The 24,226-nt window shown below is 44.8% G+C and overlaps 1 protein-coding gene across 1 annotated transcript in view; it reads right to left on the reverse strand.

Annotated features, from left to right (window-relative positions):
- LOC140428358 (tyrosine-protein phosphatase non-receptor type 1-like) overlaps nucleotides 1-24,226 on the reverse strand; it is a 126,350-nt gene that overhangs the window by 23,896 nt on the left and 78,228 nt on the right. The window contains exons 2-4 of the mRNA XM_072514740.1: nucleotides 21,668-21,758; nucleotides 12,302-12,402; nucleotides 9,860-9,958 (exon numbers count right to left, since the gene is read on the reverse strand). Coding sequence (XP_072370841.1) covers nucleotides 9,860-9,958; nucleotides 12,302-12,402; nucleotides 21,668-21,758 — 291 coding nt within the window. The remainder of the gene's footprint in view (nucleotides 1-9,859; nucleotides 9,959-12,301; nucleotides 12,403-21,667; nucleotides 21,759-24,226) is intronic.

A 24,226-nucleotide genomic window follows, 5' to 3' on the forward strand; every position in this document is an offset into this window, starting at 1 on the left:
TACGGGGGGGCAACCCAATTTATCTCGTCCTCGCCAATCTACCAGTCACAGATTTATCTGAATGACAGCATTGGTAGTGTGAACACTGCACAGTCTTTTGCAGTCAAAAGTCTCACCTTCACATTGAGGATGCAGCCTCCATCGTGTTGTGTGGCACTACCACCATGCTAATTGGGATAGATTTCTAACAGATCCACCCATGAGACACTGAGCCATTGGAGGCAGAATTGTATAAAACCACAATTTGTAATCTCACAGCCCAGCATATCCGGACTCAAACCGGGGATGAACCCTGGTTCAAAAAAGAGAGTGCAGGAGGCCTTGCCAGGGGCAGCAGCAGGCTTACCTAAAAATGTGTTAATCTGGTGAAGCTACAACACAGGACTACTTGCATGTCGAAGAGTGAAAACAGCATGTGACAAGACCTAGCTAAGCAAGAGATCAGATCCAAGCTCTGCAGTCCTACCACACCCAGTTGTGAATGGAGGACGACAATTAACCAACTAACTTGGAGGCTTTATAATATCTCCAAACATGGACAAAAGAGCAGAATTCAAGAGGGGAGGTGACTGCTCTTGATATCGACGCAGCATTTGACCAAGTGTGGCATCAATACTCTCCACTTGCCTGAATGAGCACAGCTCCAACAACACTCAAGCTTGACATGGTCTAGGACAAAGCAGCCCACTTGAGTGGCATGCCATTCAACACATTCACTCCCTCCACCACTGGCACCAGCGTGCACCATCTAAATGATGTACTGCAAGGAACTCATCAAGGCTTTTTGAACAGCACCTTCCAAACCTGCAATCTCTAGCACGAGAAGGACAAATGTCACAACACCCTGGACTAGTGCATGCTCAATTTCAGCTCCACTTAAGTCACAACACAGGAGAAATAAGATTTTATTTCAAACACCTGAAGTCCTAGGTTGAGCCCAATAAATTACATGCATCAGGTTTGTAAATTTAACACAAGCAAACTTTATTATGTACAATATTAGAATTAAAACAAACAGGAAACGTAACTGGCGATCTAATAACCCCCACACACACTCTCTCCTCCTCTCTTCCCCCCCCCACTGTCCCACATACCTGGGAAATGGAAAGAAAATCATAAAAAAGATCTTTGGTTCACTGGGATGACTTTTAGTTAATGTTTTTCTGAAGTTCAGCTACTTCAGTTTTGATACTACTTCCTTCTAAGCTTGAGATGGTTTTCTCTCGCAAGGTTGTCGATCTTCTCTGCAGACTTGGTATCGTTCCAAGTTCACATACAGTATTATACAGACACTCACTGTTTTTATAACAATAAAGGGCAGCACGGTCGCCTTGTGGATAGCACAATTGCTTCACAGCTCCAGGGTCCCAGGTTCGATTCCAGCTTGGGTCACTGTCTGTGCGGAGTCTGCACATCCTCCCCGTGTGTGCGTGGGTTTCCTCCGGGTGCTCCGGTTTCCTCCCACAGTCCAAAGATGTGCAAGTTAGGTGGATTGGCCATGATAAATTGCCCTTAGTGTCCAAAATTGCCCTTCGTGTTGGGTGGGGTTACTGGGTTATGGGGATAGGGTGGCGGTGTTGACCTTGGGTAGGGTGCTCTTTCCAAGAGCCGGTGCAGACTCGATGGGCCGAATGGCCTCCTTCTGCACTGTAAATTCTATGATATGAAAGCAGTTCTTTCACTTCAGCAAACGAGAGAGAAAGCACGTTCTTTTCACTTCCAAAGTCTAAATGCTTTTGCCCAGTTCTCCCAGAAAGCATCACGTCGGAACCAATCGCTGTCTGTCAGGCAGAACACTTGTCTCTGGCCAACCCATCGGATTCCCTCCAAATCTAGTTCCTAAGATGCACTTTGTGCCGAGCAGTCTGGCTTCTCCTCAAAAAACAAAACCTGGGAATAGAGTGTCCTGACACTGTGTGCGCCATAGTGGTGAGCATTGCTGTCTCACGGCACCAGGGACCCAGATTAGATTTCAACCTTGGGCGACTGTCTGTGGAGTTTGCACGTTCTCCACATGCATGTTCTCCGGTTTCCTCAGTCCAAACATGTGCAGGATAGGCGTATTGGCCATCCTAACCCGCCCCCTGGTGTCCCCAAAGGTTGGGTGCGGTTACGGGGATAGGGCAATGGAGTGGGCCCGGGGAGCTCTTTCGTAGGGTCGGTGCAGACTCGATGGGCCGAATGGCCTCCTCCTGCATTGTAGGGATTCTATGATTTTATAACAAGCAGGCTGCTTCAACCTTGTCTTCTGCTTAAAGGCATCTTCTGATTCTGGGTCCACGGGCCAAAATAATAAAATGACAAAAGAATTGGGAACAAAGGAAATAAACAGAAACGACTAAGGGCTTCAGGCGCATTGGAACACCACCACCTGCAAGCTCTCCTCTAAGCCACACAAACACACCACATTGACTTGGAACTACATTGCAATTCCTTCACTGTCACAGGCAAAATCCTAGAAATCTGTCCTTAACAGTACTGTGGGTGTACCTTTACCATACTTGAATGGTTCAAGAAGGCTGACTTGCAGTGGTTCAAGAAGGCAGTTCACCACGATCTTCTATAGGACAATTAGAGAGATGCTGGCTTAACCAGCAAGAATTTTTAAAATTCAGGTTTAGAGCAAGACGGCTGAGTGCTTTGATATGAAGAGAATATTAAAATTTGCAGACACATACAAAAAATTAAGAGGATTAAGTGACTCCAGGAAGAAAAAAAGTTACATGATTGTGGATGGGGAAGCAAGAGAAAATATGGCAATTATACTAGAATTTTTAAGCAGTGATACCATCTTCATTACCAACTAAATTTCTGGCGTATCCCTCACACCCTTTTTTAATCATGGTACAATGTTCACAAACCTCCAATTCCTCATCGATATCTAGTGAGGATTGGAAAATCACCCTCAGCACTTGCTCCCTGGCTTCCTGGGATATAATCCATCAGCAGTGATAATTTATCAACCTTCCATGGTTGCCAATCCTTCCTGTACTTGCTCACTCTCTCACTATGCTTATTATATCTAATATTTCACACTGCTCTTCTAACTCAAATGTCTACATCACCCCTCTACAATAGTGAAGGCAGGAGACAAAGTACTCATTGAGGATGCTGCCATCTTCAGCATCAGCACCCAAGTTACCATGTACACCTCTATTCTTTTGCGGTTAGATTTACGGTTAAAATATCTGCGGGTTATCTTTGATTTTACCTGCTAATATTTTTTGTATCCACCTGGTGCTTTACTAATTTCCTTTTTTACTTCACCCCAATACTTTTCTAGGCTTGACAGTATTAAGCTTTTTATGACCGTTATAAGCTTTCTTTTTCTGCTTCATCTTACCCTGCATGCTGATGGATAACCAGGGCACTCTAGATTTGGCAGAACCATCTTTTTCCTTTGTGATTCATGCATACACAGTGACTTTTGATCACCACCCCCCAAACTGATATGACACGCTTTGCCCTTCCAGTAACTGCAACCAGTTCACTTTCAGCAGTTCACCTCTCAACCTTATAAAATTTACCTTCCCTTAGTAATGTAACCGGATCCAGATTTGATAACTCATGCCAACGCCCAACACGTGAGCTGCAAAGGTCCCTCAATGATATACTCTCTATTTTTCCTTACTCAATTATTTTTAGTATAGGACATTCAGCAGCTCTGCTTTTGATATACAGTAATTCTCTGCAATTAATTCATATTAAAAAAAGAGGCCTGAAATTCATATGTTAACTGCAAAAAGATCAGAAGTGAAAAATTGTGTTTATGGTTGGGGTTGAGAATGGACCAGTGTGCATTGAGGGAATAATTTCCTGCAGGGGAGAAGATGTGCTTAATGATAGCACCATGTTGGAGATGGCACATGATTTGTTGGGAGGCTGGTGAGGTGGACGGTGAGGACAAAGGGAACCTTATTGTGGTTCGGGGGAGGCAGGTGGGGGGGGCAAGAGACAACAAGGAAGGGAAGGGACGATAATGGTAAGGAAGGAGGCATAGGATCAGAAGATAGGATTTGAGAGATTGAACAGTGTCCTTATTGGAAGTGTGGTCTAAGTTGCTGTGGAGGTTGCTGGGCTTATAATAGACATTTGATCCGAAATTGAGATAAAGAAGGGAAGGATCAGAAATGAACCACATGTAGGGGCACAAAGGTACACATTGTATTCTTCTCTTTGAAGTTTTAGTGTGAATCATCCTGAAGTCTGTATAAAAGACACAGAAAACACACTCAGTAAGCGTTGCGCAGGTCAAAGAGACACAGCCCGAGTGTGTAAGACACATCCAGAGTGGGAATTTGAAACTTGGTAATTTGGTGCAGTGAGGTAATTCGGTGCAGAGTGGGGGAATGTGCTTTTTCCCTACTGTTTTGTTCTCTCTTTCTTCTGGCCTGTAACTTTTAATCTGCAAAGAGAGAACCAGAGAGCATCGGAGACCCTCAGAAGGTAAGCAAGTGATTTTTACTCATTTTTACATTTATTACCTTTTCAAATTGTGTGTTGTGGGAGGGGGGGGAAACTGAAGTGACATCACCGAAAAGCTGTGACCCGAGTGGCTGGTTGGGAATCTACACTAAATTAAAAAAATTAAGCATTGGTAAACAAATTAAACATAATTACTTAATTATAATTTAGAGGCTTATCTAACCCAGAGATCGGAGAGTACTGTATTTAGCTTTCACATTTATAGTAGAAATCTAGTGCTAGGAAACAGATAGTTAACAGTAACTTTTTTTCTTTTAAATTTTAACTTTAATTTACTAATTAATTGACACAATGTCAGTTAGAGAGGTGCAGTGCTCTGACTGAGAGATGTGGCAGGTCCGGGAGGCTTCGAGCTTCCCGGATGGCTTCATCTGCAGAAAGTGCACCCAACTGGAGCTCCTCACAGACCGCATGGTTAGGTTGGAGCAGCAATTGGATGCACTTAGGAGCATGCAGGTGGCGGAAAGTGTCATAGATAGCAATTATATAAATGCGGTCACACCCAAGGTGCAGGCAGAGAAATGGGTGACCAGCAGAAAGGGCAGGCAGTCAGTGCAGGAATCCCCTGTGGTTGTCCCCCTCTCGAACAAGTATACTCCTTTGGATGCTGTCGGGGGGATAGCCTATTAGGGGAAACCAGCAGCAGCCAGAGCAGTGGCACCACGGCTGGCTCTGATGTTCAGAAGGGTCACAGCGCAGAAGAGCAATAGTCATAGGGGACTCTATAGTCAGGGGCACAGATAGGCGCTTCTGGGGATGGGAAAAAGACTCCAGGATGGTATGTTGCCTCCCTGGTGCCAGGGTCCAGGATGTCTCCAAACGGATAGAGGGCATCCTGAAGGGGGAGGGCAAACAGGCAGAGGTCGTTGTACATATTGGGACTAACGACATAGGCAGGAAGGGGCATGAGGTCCTGCAGCAGGAGTTCAGGGAGCTAGGCAGAAAGTTAAAAGACAGGACCTCTAGGGTTGTAATCTCGGGATTACTCCCTGTGCCACGTGCCAGTGAGGCTAGAAATAGGAAGACAGAGCAGCAAAACACGTGGCTAAACAGCTGGTGTAGGAGGGAGGGTTTCCGTTATCTGGACCACTGGGAGCTCTTCCGGGGCAGGTGTGACCTATATAAGGGGGACGGGTTGCATCTAAACTGGAGAGGCATAAATATCCTGGCTGCAAGGTTTGCTAGTGTCACACATGAGGGTTTAAGATAGTATGGCAGGGGGGTGGGCACGGGAGCAATAGGTCAGAAGGTGAGAGCATTGAGGGAGAATGAGGGAATAGGGACAGTGTGGCTCTGAGGCAGAGCAGACAGGGTGAAGTTGCTGAACACAGCGGGTCTGGTGGCCTGAAGTGCATATGTTTTAATGCAAGAAGTATTACGGGTAAGGCAGATGAACTTAGAGCTTGGATTAGTACTTGGAACTATGATGCTGTTGCCATTACAGAGACCTGGTTGAGGGAAGGGCAGGATTGGCAGCTAAACGTTCCAGGATTTAGATGTTTCAGGCGGGATAGAGGGGGATGTAAAAGGGGTGGCGGAGTTACGCTACTGGTTAGGGAGGATATCACAGCTGTACTACGGGAGGACACCTCAGAGGGCAGTGAGGCTATATGGGTAGAGATCAGGAATAAGAAGGGTGCAGTCACAATGTTGGGGGTTTACTACAGGCCTCCCAACAGCCAGCGAGAGATAGAGGAGCAGATAGGTAGACAGATTTTAGAAAAGAGTAAAAACAACAGGGTTGTGGTGATGGGAGACTTCAACTTCCCGAATATTGACTGGGACTTACTTAATGCAAGGGGCTTAGACGGGGCAGAGTTTGTAAGGAGCATCCAGGAGGGCTTCTTAAAACAATATGTAGACAGTCCAACTAGGGAAAGGGAGGACCTGGTATTGGGGAATGAGCCCGGCCAGGTGGTAGAAGTTTCAGTAGGGGAGCATTTCGGGAACAGTGACCACAATTCAGTAAGTTTTAAAGTGCTGGTGGACAAGGATAAGAATGGTCCTAGGGTGAATGTGCTAAATTGAGGGAAGGCTAATTATAACAATATTAGGCAGGAACTGAAGAACCTAGATTGGGGGTGGATGTTTGAGGGTAAATCAACATCTGACATGTGGGAGGCTTTCAAGTGTCAGTTGAAAGGAATTCAGGACCGGCATGTTCCTGTGAGGAAGAAGGATAAATACGGCAATTTTCGGGAACCTTGGATAACGAGAGATATTGTAGGCCTCGTCAAAAAGGAAAAGGAGGCATTTGTCAGGGCTAAAAGGCTGGGAACAGACGAAGCCTGCGTGGAATATAAGGAAAGTAGGAAGGAACTTAAGCAAGGAGTCAGGAGGGCTAGAAGGGGTCACGAAAAGTCACTGGCAAATAGGGTTAAGGAAAATCCCAAGGCTTTTTACACGTACATAAAAAGCAAGAGGGTAGCCAGGGAAAGGGTTAGCCCACTGAAGGATAGGCAAGGGAATCTATGTGTGGAGCCAGAGGAAATGGGCGAGGTACTAAATGAATACTTTGCATCAGTATTCACCAAAGAGAAGGAATTGGTAGATGTTGAGTCTGGAGAAGGGTGTGTAGATAGCCTGGGTCACATTGAGATCCAAAAAGACGAGGTGTTGGGCGTCTTGAAAAATATTAAGGTAGATAAGTCCCCAAGGCCTAATGGGATCTACCCCAGAATACTGAAGGAGGCTAGAGAGGAAATTGCTGAGGCCTTGACAGAAATCTTTGGATCCTCACTGTCTTCAGGTGATGTCCCGGAGGACTGGAGAATAGCCAATGTTGTTCCTCTGTTTAAGAAGGGTAGCAAGGATAATCCAGGGAACTACAGGCTGGTGAGACTTGCGTCAGTGGTAGGGAAATTACTGGTGAGAATTCTTCGAGACAGGATCTACTCCAATTTGGAAGCAAATGGACGTATTAGTGAGAGACAGCATGGTTTTGTGAAGGGGAGGTCGTGTCTCACTAACTTGATAGAGTTTTTCGAGGAGGTCACAAAGATGATTGATGCAGGTCGGGCAGTGGATGTTGTCTATATGGACTTCAGTAAGGCTTTTGACAAGGTCCCTCATGGTAGACTAGTACAAAAGGTGAAGTCACACGGGATCAGGGGTGAGTTGGCAAGGTGGATACAGAACTGGCTAGGTCATAGACGGCAGAGAGTAGTAATGGAAGGATGCTTTTCTAATTGGAGGGCTGTGACTAGTGGTGTTCCACAGGGATCAGTGCTGGGACCTTTGCTGTTTGTAGTATATAAATGATTGGGAGGAAAATGTAACTGGTCTGATCAGTAAGTTTGCAGACGACACAAAAGGTTGGTGGAATTGCGGATAGCGATGAGGACTGTCAGAGGATACAGCAGGATTTAGATTGTTTGGAGAGTTAGGAGGCGAGATGGCAGATGGAGTTTAATCCGGACAAATGTGAGGTAATGCATTTTGGAAGGTCTAATGCAGGTTGGGAATATACAGTGAATGGTCGAACCCTCAAGAGTATAGAAAGTCAGAGAGATCTAGGTGTACAGGTCCACAGGTCACTGAAAGGGGCAACACAGGTGGAGAAGGTAGTCAAGAAGGCATACAGCATGCTTGCCTTCATTGGCCAGGGCATTGAGTATAAGAATTGGTAAGTCATGTTGCAGCTGTATAGAACCTTAGTAAGGCCACAGTTGGAGTATAGTGTTCAATTCTGGTCGCCACACTACCAGAAGGATGTGGAGGCTTTAGAGAGGGTACAGGAGAGATTTACCAGTATGTTGCCTGGTATGGCGGGCATTAGCTATGAGGAGCGGTTGAATAAACTCGGTTTGTTCTCACTGGAACGAAGGAGGTTGAGGGGCGACCTGATAGAGGTCTACAAAATTATGAGGGGCATAGTCAGAGGCTTTTCCCCAGGGTAGAGGGATCAATTACTAGGGGGCATAGGTTTAAGGTGAGAGGGGCAAGGTTTAGAGTAGATGTACGAGGCAAGTTTTTTACGCAGAGGGTAGTGGGTGCCTGGAACTCGCTACCGGAGGAGGTGGTGGAAGCAGGGACGATAGTGACATTTAAGGGGCATCTTGACAAATACATGAATAGGATGGGAATAGAGGGATACGGACCCAAGAAGTGTAGAAGATTGTAGTTTAGTCAGGCAGCATGGTCGGCGCGGGCTTGGAGGGCCGAAGGGCCTGTTCCTGTGTTGTACTTTTCTTTGTTCTTGGTTTGTTCTAGGTAAAGGACAGAATTGCTAACAATGTTGATACAAATTTCCAGTTGAGGTGACAGCAGTCACCGTGGCAAGAAAGTAATAACTTCCCATATGAGCCATTGATCTCAGCTTCTTGGCCTCAAATTGCTCACCTGCCAATACTGCAGAGTCGTCTTCTACCTACTTAAGATTCACAAACGTAGATCCATTTTGTCAACTTTTATTGCTCCACAGAACTGATTTCCTCTCATCTTGCCAATTTGTTTTCCCCTTGTCCTCTTTCATCCTACCTATCTCAATAATCCTTTGGCCAGTTGATTTTAGGTTTCCAGTTTACTGGCCCTAAATATCAACATTTTATAATGCAAATCCAATCCTTCTACATTCCCGCACCCATCCAAGTCCGCTCGAGGGCCCTTGCTTTTGTCTTGAATGGACACCCAATCAGTCTCCACTCACTACCATCCAGTTCTGCCTGGCTGCACAACTTCATACATTGAAGGACTATTGACACTAATAATTTCACCCAAAAAAGTATGGGTTCCAGGTGTGCCTGCCTTTTTGTGGGGGAGGTGGAACATTCTTTGTTATATTCCTACTTGGGTCCTCTTCCTCATTGCTTTTCTAAATGCACACCGAGGATTATCTGCCATTTCCTGCTCTTACCCCAAATTGGAAAATTTTATCAACTCACTTGACCTCATACTCACTGTTGCAGTACATATACAACAATAGCGGTCAGTGATTTTAACTTCTGGCAATCAGATGTATGAGTGACACTGATGGGTGGGGTGGAAGAGGATGGACACGGAAGAGAAGAGTAATTTACAAATAAAACTATACATCTTCATTTCTGTACAAACTACACATCAAGGCATTTCTGAAGCAACTTTGCTTTACCCAAGATTACCTTGTGTTGAGTGAGAGTCAAGATAGATGCATGCAACTATGTTCTATTATCATGGTGCATTAAAACTAGCACATGCTCGGGTAAACTAGTAAATTTCTTTACGTAAAATGTCATTCTCTAACAAGCTCAAACACTGCTGTAGTCACAAACTCCTGCTTGAAATTTCATCTACAATCCCAATTACCGTTCAATTAAATTAATGGTTTCATACCATTCTTGACAACTTCTCTGTGCAAAGGCTTATTCAATGAATGCAATTATATTCATTTACTTACTGATCCCTTTTCAATTACTCTGTTGAGCATGACAACGCCCCTAGACTTCTGCTCCCAAACCATTTCCCAGAAATGACCACAAGTATGTGGAAGAGGACCCTGTAAAAGCAACACAAATTAATTGCTCCAGGCTGCTATTCTGTGTGATGAAGTACAGTGCAAAATCTAGAACAATTGTGTTATCCAAAATCATAGTTACTGACTCCTTATAGAACTCTCAGGTCAGTAGGATTGGAGTTGAAAACTTCAACTGATTGATAATTAAGGAAAAAACACAAGTAGGAAACATATTCAATTTAGCAAATTAAATATAAAATGAAGAATCTATAGACCCATCAAAATGGCAGACATTCTATTGAAAATATTTATGCCATGAAGGAGTTCTGTGACTTAAATGGTTATTTTCATTTGTAGAATTTTTTCAGTCTCAAAATTTCCATTCCAGGCAGTTTGGAGGATGAGCGGGGGCTCAATTGATATCAATTGAAATTCCTTTTGTGATCCTTTCCATACCTCTAACTGGTAATAAACATTTTTAAAAACATATTTCCGTTCCACACCTCTAAGTGAAGTGCATCTGTAAATTTAGTCCCTTTCCTAGTGAGAAGCGATAGAAGATAATCATTGGCCAAATCCTTAATTAGAAATTAAATATTTAATCAGAACACTTTTCTACATGACTACACTTTAAAAGTGTTCAATTCATAGAATTTACAGTGCAGAAGGGAGACCATTCGGCCCATCGAGTCTGCACCGGCCCTTGGAAAGAGCACGCTTTAAGTCCATGCCTCCACCCTATCCCCACCTAACCATTTTTTAGACACTAAGGAGCATTTATAGCACGGCCAATCCACCAGCCTGCACATCTTTGGACTGTGGGAGAAAACAGGAGCACCCGGAGGAAACCCACACAGGCACGGGGAGAACGTACAAACTCCACACAGAGAGTCATCCGAGGCCGGAATTGAACCTGGGACCCTGGACCACTGTGCCGCCTTGTAAAATGGGCTGTAAAGAGCTGTGAAAGGTGCTACATATAAAGTATTTTTAAAGCTATAAAAGGATTCAAACTTCACAGGCCTCTGAACGTTGTGTGCTAGTTAATTTAAAGAATAATGAACGAACATTACAGATTCAGAATATCCAACATAAACAGCTCTATTTGTTTTTAATGGTTGGGTTGCGGGACAGCGGAGAGGATTATTGTCTGGAGGCTCAACAAGTTGCAGTCTCCCATTAATTTGCAATGGATGCGCAACGTGCAAATCAATAACAAAGGCTGGAATTTTCCAGCTGTTGGGGGTTCTCTTTTCCCACTGACAGCACAACCTCGCCCACAGGTTTCCTGGCGCAATGGGATGGCTTCATGGGAAATCCCATTGACAAGCGGCGGGAAGAGAGAATCACACCACCAGCAAATGCCACATCACCAAGAAACACCCAGCTGGGTGGTGGGGGGGGCAGAGAATCCCACCCAAAGTCTATATTAGTTGATGGCTGCTCTCCTTCCAAACAAACAGATTACATGACAATTTTGCAGTGTCCATAAGAGACAATGAAACAAAATTGAAGCATTTTTAAAAAAAATTATCAAATATTTCAATTTGTGTCTGCAAGAGACAATCGGTTAGGTCACAATGCAAAGTTCAATGCAATATGGATTTCTAATTTCTGAATGTATCAGTTACAGGAAAATTGAAATAAATACTTTAATGTGAAGGCAAGCTAGAATTTTAGATTTGGCAGTAGGAAATACTGAAAGCAATTTGACAGTAGAACACTTGTCCTTGCAAAACGTAATAGGTCTACCAAAATTCCACCATGGGCAGAATACTATAGTTGCTCAGTGGTGGGTTTGCAGGTTGAATGGTGGGGTTGCAAAATTCCCCAGATGGCCTTACCACCCACCCCAACCTGTTCACAGTTTAAATAGCTGCAGGACAGCTAGTATCAGTGGGAATGCATGATCCTCGGACTCTGGGTGACAGGGTGAGAAACCTTGTCCAATGGGTACTTTAGGGTGCCACTAGATTCCGACAACTTAATTTTCATACTTTGTCAAACTTCAGACTTAGAAGAGTTCAGAAAAGGAAACAATTCTGGAGGTAAAGGTGACAGTGGGCCAGAACATTTTTCTTTCTAACCTATGGAAGCCCTGTTTGATACAAGGCCCAGAAATGATGGAACTAAGTTTCCTCCCTGTTGCTGAAAGGTATCAAATCAAATGAATTTGGATAATGTTAAAGTTGACTAAATCATATTGGGTAAAAAAAAAAAAATGCTTAATTCCTCAGAACCATAGTCCCTTAATTTGAAGCTCAAAACGATGCTTCAGAAATTAATTGATGGCTTAACGCCAATAAAACATTAAGATAAAATAACAAGTGATTTGTCGAACAAAAGATTTTCCTTTAACCATGTAAAACTCTTAAAATTGCTCACCTGTGTTAGAATATAACTACTTTGCGCCTCTTCCATTTTAATCAAGCTTGCATTGACGTAGTCATTATCACCTTGCTGTAGCTTAATTCGACTGTGATCAACTTTATATTTAGAAAAAAAGTCAGTGATAAACATTTTGACTATATCTTTGATAATGCACTCAAGCACCCAGAGTTCAAACCATCAATAACAGGAGGACACACATATAACAGATTTAATTTTTTGTGGTAATGTGCAAACTGCATTCTTCAGAGCCAAAGCAGTTTACCCAGATCAAACAAATGAGAAATCTCTTTTGGACTGTGACAGTCCAGCTTAAAAATGGTCTGAACATGGCTCTGGCTGGATAAGAAGTAATAAAATGAAACCAAGAGTAGTTTTAAAAGAGCTAACAGGGAAGCTAAACCCTTCAGACATTTATAAATGTTGGCAGTTTCATTATGTGTACAATAAGCGAAAGAAGAGGTCAAGAAACACCCCCGTTTGGGTCACCGATCATACTGCATTAAATATTAATTCAGCATAAAATAATGAAACACGCACACTTCTCTTTTTAAGTCTGTGGGAATGGTTTTCCTGGAAATAGAAGTACAATAAATTATAAATAAGGATAAATAAAAGGAGGGATATTCAGTGACCAGATTACAGTTAGCATTGTTGCTTCACAGTGCCAGAGGCCTGGGTTCAACTCCCGGCTTGGGTCATTGTGCAAAGTCTGCACGTTCTCCCCAGGTCTGCGTGGTTTACTCCGGGCGCTCTGGTTTCCTCCCACAAGTCCTGAAAGACGTGCTTGTTAGGTGAATTGGATATTCTGAATTCTCCCTCAGTGTACCCAAACAGGCGCCGCAGTGCGGTGACTTGGGGATTTTCACAGTAACTTCATGGCAGTGTGTTTTTGTAATAAATTTAGAGTATCGAATTATTTTTTTTCCAATTAAGGGGCAATTTAGCATGGCCAATCCACCTACCCTGCACATCTTTTGGGTCGTGGAGGCAAAACCCACGCAAACACGGGGAGAATGTGCAAACTCCACATGGACAAGGACCCAGGGTCGGGATCTAACCTGGGAGCTTGGCGCCGTGAGGCAGCAGTGCTAACCACTGCGCCACCATGCTGCCCTAACTTCATTGCAGTGTTAATATAAGCCTGCTTGTGATATTATTATTACACAGTATAACCCAAGTTTTAAAATCTGACCTGTTACAATATAGGGTTTCTCTATCTCAAAGCTTCAAACTACTCTAAATCGGTGAAAATCTGGATCTTGACGATTGTTATCATTGAGAAAAAAAAAATCATATGCCGTTTCATTTTCTCTCGGAGGTGAAGTTTCATTTTAAATGGGCTTCTGCATTTCATGATCTTTTGTTACAATTGAGATTTAAAAGATTGTTATGCTTTAGACTGTTATGAATACAAGGTAAAATGAAGGTGGTCATCTGGAAGGGGGAAAATGATAAAACAACGCGCGAATCCCAAAAGTCCGAGAAAGTGTTGAAAATGTTGGGTTGTAAACAGTGATGCTTTAAACTGTCCATTTACTTCCAAGCCGGAGTTGGGTCTCAACGTTTCTACCTGGATACAAAGTCCATGCAATTTTTGGATGGAACTCGCTAACCACTTGGACTAAGATGGAAAGGGTCCAAGATATTACTGAACACTTTCAGGCAAGGTAGTCTCTCAGGATACGGGACATGGAGGGCAGGTAGCAAGATGCAAGAATGTGGATGGGAAACTTGGTCGGGTTGAAAAGCCCAAATTAATGAGTTAAAATGAGGCTGGAAGATTTACCTAGTTTTCAGTAGAGGAATAATTTCTGATGGAAGGAAAATAAATAAAAGCTGGTGTGGGAGTGATGTGATAGGTCCCCTGGGGAGGGGGTGGAGGTCACATTTGTGCAGGGTGTCCTGTGCAAGGCTGGGTCAACTTGTTACTCTGGAGTTAGAAGTTCTTTTTCCCCGGTCTCGCTCTATCTGGGTAAAACTGGCAGAACTATCTGAAGCTGGTGATTTAAATCACTTCTGTCAGATGGTTCCCAGCCCAGCGCAGTTGTCCAGAGGAAGTTAGCTCTTCTGGGCAATTGCCGGGTAGACCTTTAAGGGGGAACGTCCTAGAGGGATTCTCAGTGCATCTTGGGGTGTCCCCTAAATGCAACGCTGGGGAAGTTATGGGAATGCATTTAATCAATAGTTCTTAGTCTTTTGTTACAGTAAAAAGTCTTAAAACATCTGGTCAGGTCATCCTTTGAGCTATTAACTCAAAATTAGAATTATCTATCTCTATGGCGATCACTATAAAAAATATTCCGTCTTTCCGGTTGCGGCGATGACCAGCTAAGCTGCACGTTTCGGCGGCTCCAGCTCAACGGACCTTTGGGCTCTTTTAAGAGCCCCAACGGGAAATTCTTTCGTGACGAAACCCGGTGTGGGGTGAGGCAACAGGGAGTCCCCCCCAGCGGAAAAGAAAAATATCGGCAGCGGGGCCAGATCTCGGAGAATCCTCGAGGGCAGCGGCAGAAGAAAGAAAGGAGCAAGATGGCATCGGAGGGAGCCCAGGCGACATGGGGACCGGACCAAGACAAATTTTTAAGACGGTGTGTGGAGCTGCGTAAGAAGGAGGTGCTGGCCCCGATGCTACAGGCAATCGAGGGGCTTAAAGAGACACAAAAGGCCCAGGAGATAGAGCTCTGTGTGGTGGAGCAGAAGATAACGGACAACGAGGACGAGATCCTGGGCCTAGCGGTCAAAATGCAGACGCACGAGGCGCTCCACAAGAAGTGCATCGAAAGGATTGAAGTCCTGGAAAACAGATCAAGGAGAAAGAACCTCCGGATCCTAGGTCTCCCCGAGGGAGTGGAAGGAGCTGACGGCGGGGCTTATGCGAGCACGATGCTACGCTCGCTAATGGGAGCTGAGGCCCCCTCGGGCCCCTTGGAAGTGGAAGGGGCCCACCGGGTCCCTGCGAGGAGACCAAAGGCTGGAGAACCACCTAGGGCTATGACCGTGCGATTTCACCGCTTCAATGATAGAGAGGTGGTTCTGAGATGGGCCAAGAAGGTACGAAGTAACAGATGGGAGAATGCGGTGATACGAGTGTATTAGGATTGGAGTGCGGAGGTGGCGAGAAGGAGGGCGAGTTTCAATAGAGCCAAGGAGGTGCTGCATAAGAAGAAAGTGAAGTTCGGGATGTTGCAGCCGGTACGATTGTGGGTCACGCACCAGGACAGACATTACTATTTTGCAATGTCGGAAGAAGCATGGACCTTCATTCAAAAAGAGAAATTGGACCAGAACTGAGGGACTGATGTTGGAGGGGAAACAAAAATGCTGATGTATAGAGGTGTAAATTGGAGAGGGGGGGGGGGGGAAAGAGAGAGACGACGACACTGAGAAATGTTGGCGCCGGTGGGGGGGGGGGGGGGAAGAGAGAAAGAGACACAGGCAGGGGACAGGGAATGGGAGCGGGGCGGTAGGGGGAGCTGCGCCATGGGGGGGCGGGATGGCACTAGAAAGCGCGGGGTTTCTTTTTCTTTTCTCGCGCGAGAGACATGATGGCGGGAAGATAGGCGCAAGGAGGATGGGAGTTCCTCACACGGGCGGGGGGGGGGGTCAAGGAGAGAGCGGGAGAAGCCGGGGTCAGTTGAAGTCAGCTGACTTTCGGAGAGAGTAACCATGCTAGATGGGGATCTAGCGGGGGGGGGGGGGGGGCGGGACGACACAACTGGGTTGCCGCTGCGGAGATCGAAAGGGAGCTGGTAAGAGAAAAGGTAGTCGAGGCGGGAATGCGCCGCCTGAGGGACGGGTGGGTGCGCGGAACCGGGACGTGGGACTGGCCAAGAGAGGGTGATGGCTAGTCGACAGGGGAGGGGGGCAGGCAGCCACCCAGTCCGGCTGATCACGTGGAATGTGAGAGGCCTAAATGGGCTGATTAAGAGGGCCCGAGTGTTCGCGCACTTAAAGGGGCTGAAGGCAGATGTGGCCATGCTTCAAGAGACGCATCTGAAGGTGGCGGACCAGGTTAGGTTAAGGAAAGGATGGGTGGGACAGGTGTTCCACTCAGGGCTGGACGCAAAGAATAGAGGGGTGGCCATATTGGTGGGGAAACGGGTGTCGTTCGAGGCTAGGAACATTGTAGCGGACAGCGGGGGCAGATGTGAGATGGTGCCCGGGGGTGGTGCACGAAGATCAGACAGGGTTCGTAAAGGGGAGACAATTGAATGTCAACGTGCGACAGCTATTGGGGGTGATAATGATGCCCCCAGCAGAGGGGGAGGCAGAGATAGTGGCGGCAATGGATGCAGAGAAGGCATTTGATAGGGTAGAGTGGGAGTATCTATGGGAGGTGCTGAGGAGGTTCAGGTTCGGGGAGGGGTTTGTCAGCTGGGTTAAACTCCTCCAAGGGGCCCCAATGGCAAGTGTAGTCACAAATCGGCAGAGGTCAGAGTATTTTCGACTACATAGGGGAACATGACAGGGATGCCCGCTGTCCCCATTACTGTTCGCGCTGGCAATTGAACCACTGGCCATAGCACTGAGAGACTCCAGGAAATGGAGAGGGGTGGTTAGAGGGGGAGAGGAACACCGAGTGTCACTCTACGCGGATGACCTACTGCTGTATGTGGCGGATCCAGTGGGGGGGGATGACAGAGGTCATGCAGATATTGAGGGAGTTTGGAGATTTCTCGGGATATAGGCTTAACATGGGAAAGAGTGAGCTTTTCGTGATACACCCTGGGGACCAGATTAGAAGGATAGATGGCCTGCCGCTAAGGAAAGTGGAAAGAAACTTCCGATACCTGGGGATTCAGGTAGCCAGGAGCTGGGGAACCTTAGACAGACTCAATCTGACTCGGCTTGTGGAGCAAATGGAAGAGGATTTCAAAAGGTGGGATATGCAGCCGCTGTCACTGGCGGGCAGAGTGCAGACGATTAAGATGATGGTCCTCCCGAGGTTCCTATTTGTGTTTCAATGTCTCCCTATATTGATCACTAAGGCCTTTTTCAAAAAAATAGATAGGAGCATCATGAGCTTTGTGTGGGCAGGGTAGGCCCCGAGGGTAAGGAGGGGGTTCCTGCAACGTAGCAGTGACAGAGGGGGACTGGCGTTGCCGAATCTGGGCGACTACTACTGGGTCGCCAACGTGGCGATGATCCGTAAGTGGATGACAGAGGGAGAGGGGGCGGCGTGGAAAAGGCTAGAGATGGCGTCCTGCAAAGGAACGAGCTTAAAAGCGCTGGTGACGGCGCCACTACCGCTCTCCCCGAAAAAGTTTACCACAAACCCAGTGGTGGCGGCAACATTAAGTATCTGGGGGCAATGGAGGTGACAGAGGGGTGTGTTGGGAGCCTCAGTGTGGTCCCTGATCAGGAACAACCATAGGTTTGCCCCAGAGAGGTTGGACGGAGGGTTCCAGAGCTGGCACCGAGCAGGAATTAGGAGAGTGGGAGACTTGTTTATAGATGGGACGTTTGCGAGCGCTAGAGGAAAAGTAGGAGCTGCCCCTGGGGAATATCTTTAGGTATATGCAGGTGAGAGCGTTCACGAGACAATAGGTGAGGGAATTTCCGCTGCTCCCGACACAAGGGATCCAGGACAGGGTGCTTTCGGGGGTGTGGGCCGGGGAGGGCAAAGTGTCCGAAATATACCGGGAGATGAGAGAGAGGGGGAGGAGCTGGTAGAAGAACTGAAGGGAAAATGGGAAGAGGAGCTCGGGGAGGAGATTGAGGAAGGTTTGTGGGCGGATGCCCTAAGTAGGGTAAATTCCTCTTCCTCGTGTGCCAGGCTTAGCCTGGTCCAATTTAAGGTGCTATATAGAGCACACATAACGGGAGCAAGGCTGAGCAGGTTCTTCGGAGTGGAGGACAAATGCGGGAGGTGCGGGGGAAGCCCGGCGAACCACACACATATGTTTTGGTCGTGTCCGGCACTGGAGGGGTATTGGAGGGGAGTGGCGGGAGTGATCTCGAAGGTGGTGAAGGTCCGGGTCATGCAAAGCTGGGGGTTAGCTATATTTGGGGTAGCGGATGAGCCGGGAGTGCAGGAGGCGAAAGAGGCAGATATCGTGGCCTTTGGGTCCCTAGTAGCCCGGCGTAGGATTTTACTCATGTGGAAGGAAGCGAAACCCCCCGGACTGGAGGCCTGGATAAACGATATGGCGGGGTTCATAAAACTGGAGCGGATGAAGTTTGCGCTGAGAGGATCGGCACAAGGGTTCACCAGGCGGTGGCAACCGTTCCTCGACTATCTAGCGGAACGTTAGGGGGAAAATAGATAGCCAGCAGCAGCAGAGGGGGGGGGGGGGGGGGGGGGGGGAAGGGGGGAGTAAATTGTTTGTGTTCTAGATGGGGTTAGGGGGCCGGGGGGGAGCACTATTTTGTTAGATAACATTGTTAAAATAAAATAGTGAACTATCAGTTATCATGTTACCAATTTTGTTGATTTGTAAGGGGGGGAAATTGTGTTCGAAAACTTTAATAAAAATATATTTCTTAAAACAAATATTCCGCTAAAGCCTGCATTTTAGGTACCATCTTTTTTTTGTGACCTGGACTTCAAACCAGAATGCAGTCAATTAGGTCTGTGGGCTCCCTGAAAAGGTAAGCATGTCTAACTAAGAACTTGAGAAAGTAGGTGGCTAAATTCATAAATATCTCAACTGTTTTTAAATCACTAGTTGATGCACTACCTTAGATTTTTTAATAAATCTTTTTGCTACTTTCCTACTATTCTTTAGGCCACCTCAGTAAATCTTCTGCACCCTCATTTAGCCTGGGGCTCAATTTGTCATAAACTTGTCAAATTATCTCAGCTTTTATCTCTGCGTACTTTGAGCAGGTTTCTCTTCCATCCTTCTGCCTCTACTTCTAGATGTGTTCCATTTGCACTTCTCTCAATTTCTTTTTAAACCAGTGCTATATTTCTCTACCTTTTTTATTTAAATAAAAAAGCTCAACTATTCAACAAAATGGCAATGAATGGGGGCTGAGCTTAAGGTTAGTATGGATCAGGCAAGAAAGGAGTACCAATGAACTGTTAGAACATAAGATCAAATAGTGGGTCAAGAAAGGATAGGAGACAGACACTTAAATGGAGGAGTACTCGTCTGCGAGTACTCATGGGGAACTGGGTTTAGAAGAGGCTGGAGTGACCAGGAGAAGCATCAACTCTTAAAAATATATTGTGAAAATGAAACAGAAAGAGGACCACAAGTGAACATTAAATATGAGTCAATGTTCATGGCATAGGCTCTCACATTCACAAGCATTCTGCACACTAGCCAGACAATACAATTATTAATATATAGATTTTAATGATTACAATCCTCTTCTGATCAGACTATCTATCCAATCCGTATTCTTTTTTTCAATCTTCCATTTATATATTAGTTTTAATGCTACGTCCAGCATTCTATTACAGTACTGTTTCAACATATGCTTTGAAGACTCAATTGCACATTTGCCCTCAAGTCTCTAGACTAGAACCCATATAATATCAGGAGAATTTTTAAACTTCCAGATACTACTGTATATAGGGAACAGTGCTATTTTATTGTTTTCATTGGAGTTTACGTTTGTCTAATTTTCAGCGACAGGGACCCAGGTTCGATTCCGACCTCGGGTTGTCTATCTGTGTGGAGTTTGCACATTCTCCCCATGTCCGCATAGGTTTCTTCTGGGTGCCGGTCCAGTTTCCTCCCACAGTCCAAAGATGTGCCAGTTAAGTGGATTGGCCATTATAAATTGCCCCTTAGGGTGGGGGTGCAGAAATAGAGCAGGGGATTGGGCCTGGATCGGGTGCTCTTTCGGAGGGTCGGTGCACTCGATGGGCCGAATGGCTTGCATCTACACTCTAGGGATTCTGTGATTATATGCTTCTCCAAACCATCTTTTTGGTTAAACTTTTGTTCGTCTCTCCAAAGCTATCCCTGGTTAGGCATCTGTTTACCATATGCTCATTTACAAGTGCCATGGGACATTTTCCTCTAAAGATTTATAACAATGTAACTTGGTGCAGGAAGGAGGGAGCATACAGTAGCACAATTCCAATTCCATGAATAATATCTATCTTTGAGACAAAACGAATGCACAAGCTCCTTGCAGACAATATCTGGAAGAGGGAAGAGAACAGCAGTTTTTGATTGTAAAGAAAAGTTGTCCTTCGCCAACAGGATCTTCCTGGAGGAAGAAACTGTTTGGCTAAAGACGACAAGAATGATAATACAATGTGGTTAAAACAGATTTAGTAATTGATACCGAGGCAATTTGTTTGAAATGTATTAAGAGTTTGAGTCCTCTGCTTTGAGGGAGCAAAGTTGGTGACCAATACAGGAGCAGACCATATATGATTGCTGGGAACATGGTCAGTCAAGGCATGGAAGAAATTAAGCAAGCTGACAGTGGCCAAATTAGTTTGGCCAGTGGAGGGCTAAATGGCAAGGATGGGTCACGTCTGAATGAATCTGAAGGGGAAAGAGAGAGGTTCTTTTTCATGGGTAGATGAGAATTTTCCCATGAAAGTAGTAAGTGAGTGATGTGGAAGACAGAGAAAACGGAACACAATTGCCGCAACAGGCACAGAGGGACTTAAATTACCTAGTTAAGTAGTAGATTTGAGATGGAAGTGTGACTTGGAGAAGAGGACTGATTCAGATTGGGGGTGGGAAAGGAAGAACACGAGTTGAGCTGATACGACTTATTCACGAATAAGTGAATTCTCATCACTTGGAACATGATCAGCGAATCTTACATTTACTTTCACAGGAGATAGTTCAGGAGTCAATATTATGGACTAAACTTTACTCAAGTAACTTTTCATGAAATTGTGAAGTACATTCTTTAAAACACTGACAAAAACCACAATTTTGTAAAAATATTTGATCAAATTAATTAACTGTAAACCAGTGGCCCCGATTATGACTTGATCTGGGCAATAAGGCAGTTTAACAGTTGGAGTATATTTAGCAATTCAGTGCAGGCTATTATATTTTTGTCTGAAAATATATGCTGGTTAAAAAAAAATTCAAAGAAGGCTTGCTTACTTCATACATCAGTTAGAAGGCAACTGGTAGTTTGGAGAAAGGAAACGCAAGAAATAAAATCATTTTCTCAACACTTTTGAATAGTAAGAAGTATCCACCATCTAGCCTAGGACAGACATGCAGTCAATAAATGCACAGCTTTTACCAATAATTAAGTGTAGCATTTGCTGGTATTCGTTAGCATGCAACATGTTTGACCCCTACTATTCAATTAATGTGTAACATTGCTGGAATGCTTCGCATTGAGAAAATGCCATTCCAGCAGGAAATTAAAATGTAATACATGCACACCGTTTGCAGCAATTAAGACTTTTTTCCTTGTACTTACATGGGCTGACGTCTCTATATCTGTTCCGATTTCTGTTTTCTGGAAGCTTGGCGACTTTACAAGGGAAGTCACTGGCTTGATGTCGGATATCCTGGAATTGCAAAATGGGAAATATTGTAAAGAGGTAAGAGCATCCCAAGATAACTACATTCTAATAACATAATTAGGTTGCACAATTGCATTAAGGAACAGACAAAAACTGGCAAACCACTGGCCAAGACAATGACTTAAAACAGTAAGGCATTTACTTTCCCTGCAGTTTTGTACAATCTCATTCTTCTCTCCACATCCTCACTTCTTGAACTCTTGCTCCCCTGGTCACAGAAATCTCTCCACATCCTCACATCTTAAACTCTTGCTCCCCTGATCAGAGATTTTATCTTCCATTCAACTCCCCCTGGAAAGAGGCACACCTCGCTGTTTCTGAATTTTTTTGCCATTTTCCTTTAAATCCAACACAGTGTTTTGTAGACACAAGTTCCTAATATTTCAAAACATTCCCAACAGGAGGTGTTTTCATTCACAGCATACAACAGAGTTGGATTTTCAAGTTAAAGAACAGCTGCAGAAAACAGCAATTTTCCGGTGGGGGGGGGGGAAAAAGAGAAAGAGAATGGCTGCAGGGAACCTGAACTGTCATATAAAATGTGGGTTTTGGCAGTATGCAATGAATGATTTCATACATCAGTGGAGTAAAATTACCAAACTGATCTGTCCTGCCAGTGAGTTAGATTCGTTTGGCGGTAAAAGTTGATTCTAGTTTGATATTTATCTTTTCACCACAAGGTTTCCAGATATTTTCACCATTTTTGCGAATAAGGGAAACCCAAATTGTCCCTTTCAGGGAAGATATTAGTTAACAATATACATCTCAGAATCTACAGTGCAGAAGGAGGCCATTCAGCCCATCGGGTCTGCACCAGTACTTGGAAAGAGCATCCCACTAAAGCCCACACCACCCTATCCCTGTAACCCCAACCAACCTTTTTATACCCTTCTATGGAAATAGATTAGGGCAGAGCAAATAAAACCAGAATGATTTGCTTTCTTTTTCAGGCTTACACTTTCAGCATCACATTCTGCAGTATGGTGAGAAGCTTCAAGGAAACAACAAATCCAAACAAGTCTAAAAATATGCCGGTGTGTTTGCAGCCAGTGTTAACCTGGCACTCCTCTTCAATTTCTCTTGCCTCTCTCCAGAATCAGCTACTGACAAACACACCTTCACAGTCAACTTCACTTCTGCTTGCAAATGCATTCATTTGAAAAACCCACAAACCCATTACATTTAATAGTAGCAAATACAATAATTTCTGTGAGCAGAACTAGAGGTTCTATCTAATCACTTCCTATCTGTAGATATGAACACAGCTATATATGAAAACAATGTAAAATATGGAAATCAAACGTAGAATAAAGGAAATTAGTCTAATAAGCAGCAGGTTATCAATCAAATGCAGGACTTTCGGAAGATTGGTTGCATAATTTGCTGATTGTTCTTTGTTGACTGCAGCACTCTATACTAGTGTACTGATCTCTAAAGAAAATGAGCGCTGCTCACTGGGATTAACTGAAGCTCTTCACGGTTGGATATCATGCCAATGATACTGCCACACAGCACCAGGAATTCTGGATCAATTCTGGCCTTGGGTGACTGTGGCGTTTGCATATTCTCCCAGTGTCTGCGTGAGTTTTCCGCCTGGTGCTCTGGTTCCCTCGCACAATCTGAAGATGTGCAGGTTAGGTGGATTGGCCATGATAAATTGACCCTTAGTGTCCAGGGATGTGCAGGTTAGATGGAGTTATGGGGGTGGGACAGGAGAATGGACCTAGGAAGGGTGCTCCTTCAGAGGGTTGGTGCAGACTCAAGTGGGCCAAATGGCCACCTTCTGCACTGTAGGAATTCTATGGCTCTATAATCATACATGAATAGTAGCCAATGGGACAAATATAAAGTAACATCATGGGAAAGCTTTAAGTCACATACCATCATTCACAATCACTGGGTCAAAATTTCTGTAGAATCAGAGTATAAAGCATGAAACAAGCACCATTAAGCATAATTTATGCATTAGGTAACCATTATCGCACCAACTTGCAGTTATAGCATCCTATAACGGAGTCAAATGTTCTCAGGCACTTCTAAAAGAGGCCGAGTCACCTAACCCCAATGATGCAAGGGTAGAAACTTCAGAAGTGCTCATTTTCTTTCAAAATTATCAGCCATTTTGACAAGCATTTAAATAAGTTCTAGTATGGATCAGATAAAGGTAAATCACATTCAACCATCTTGATTTGAGTTTCTTTGATGAGGTCGAGAGGGCAGTGAAGTCACAGATTTCCAAAGGTGTTTGATTAAGTTATATGCAACATTTAAGCCAAGGAGACAAAAGGGACCTAAACAGTGTGGATACAAATTGGCCACGGGACAATAAGAGTTGTGGTAATGGCTGTTTTTATGGATTGGAGGGTTTAATGCAGTGGAGATCTTCAAAATGGGAGTCATAACCACCAAATAAAGGCATCTCAAATCACATAGCCACATAGTGTGGAGCATGG

This window comes from Scyliorhinus torazame, chromosome 8 (assembly GCF_047496885.1).
Source record: "Scyliorhinus torazame isolate Kashiwa2021f chromosome 8, sScyTor2.1, whole genome shotgun sequence".
Classification (NCBI taxonomy): Eukaryota; Metazoa; Chordata; class Chondrichthyes; order Carcharhiniformes; family Scyliorhinidae; genus Scyliorhinus; species Scyliorhinus torazame.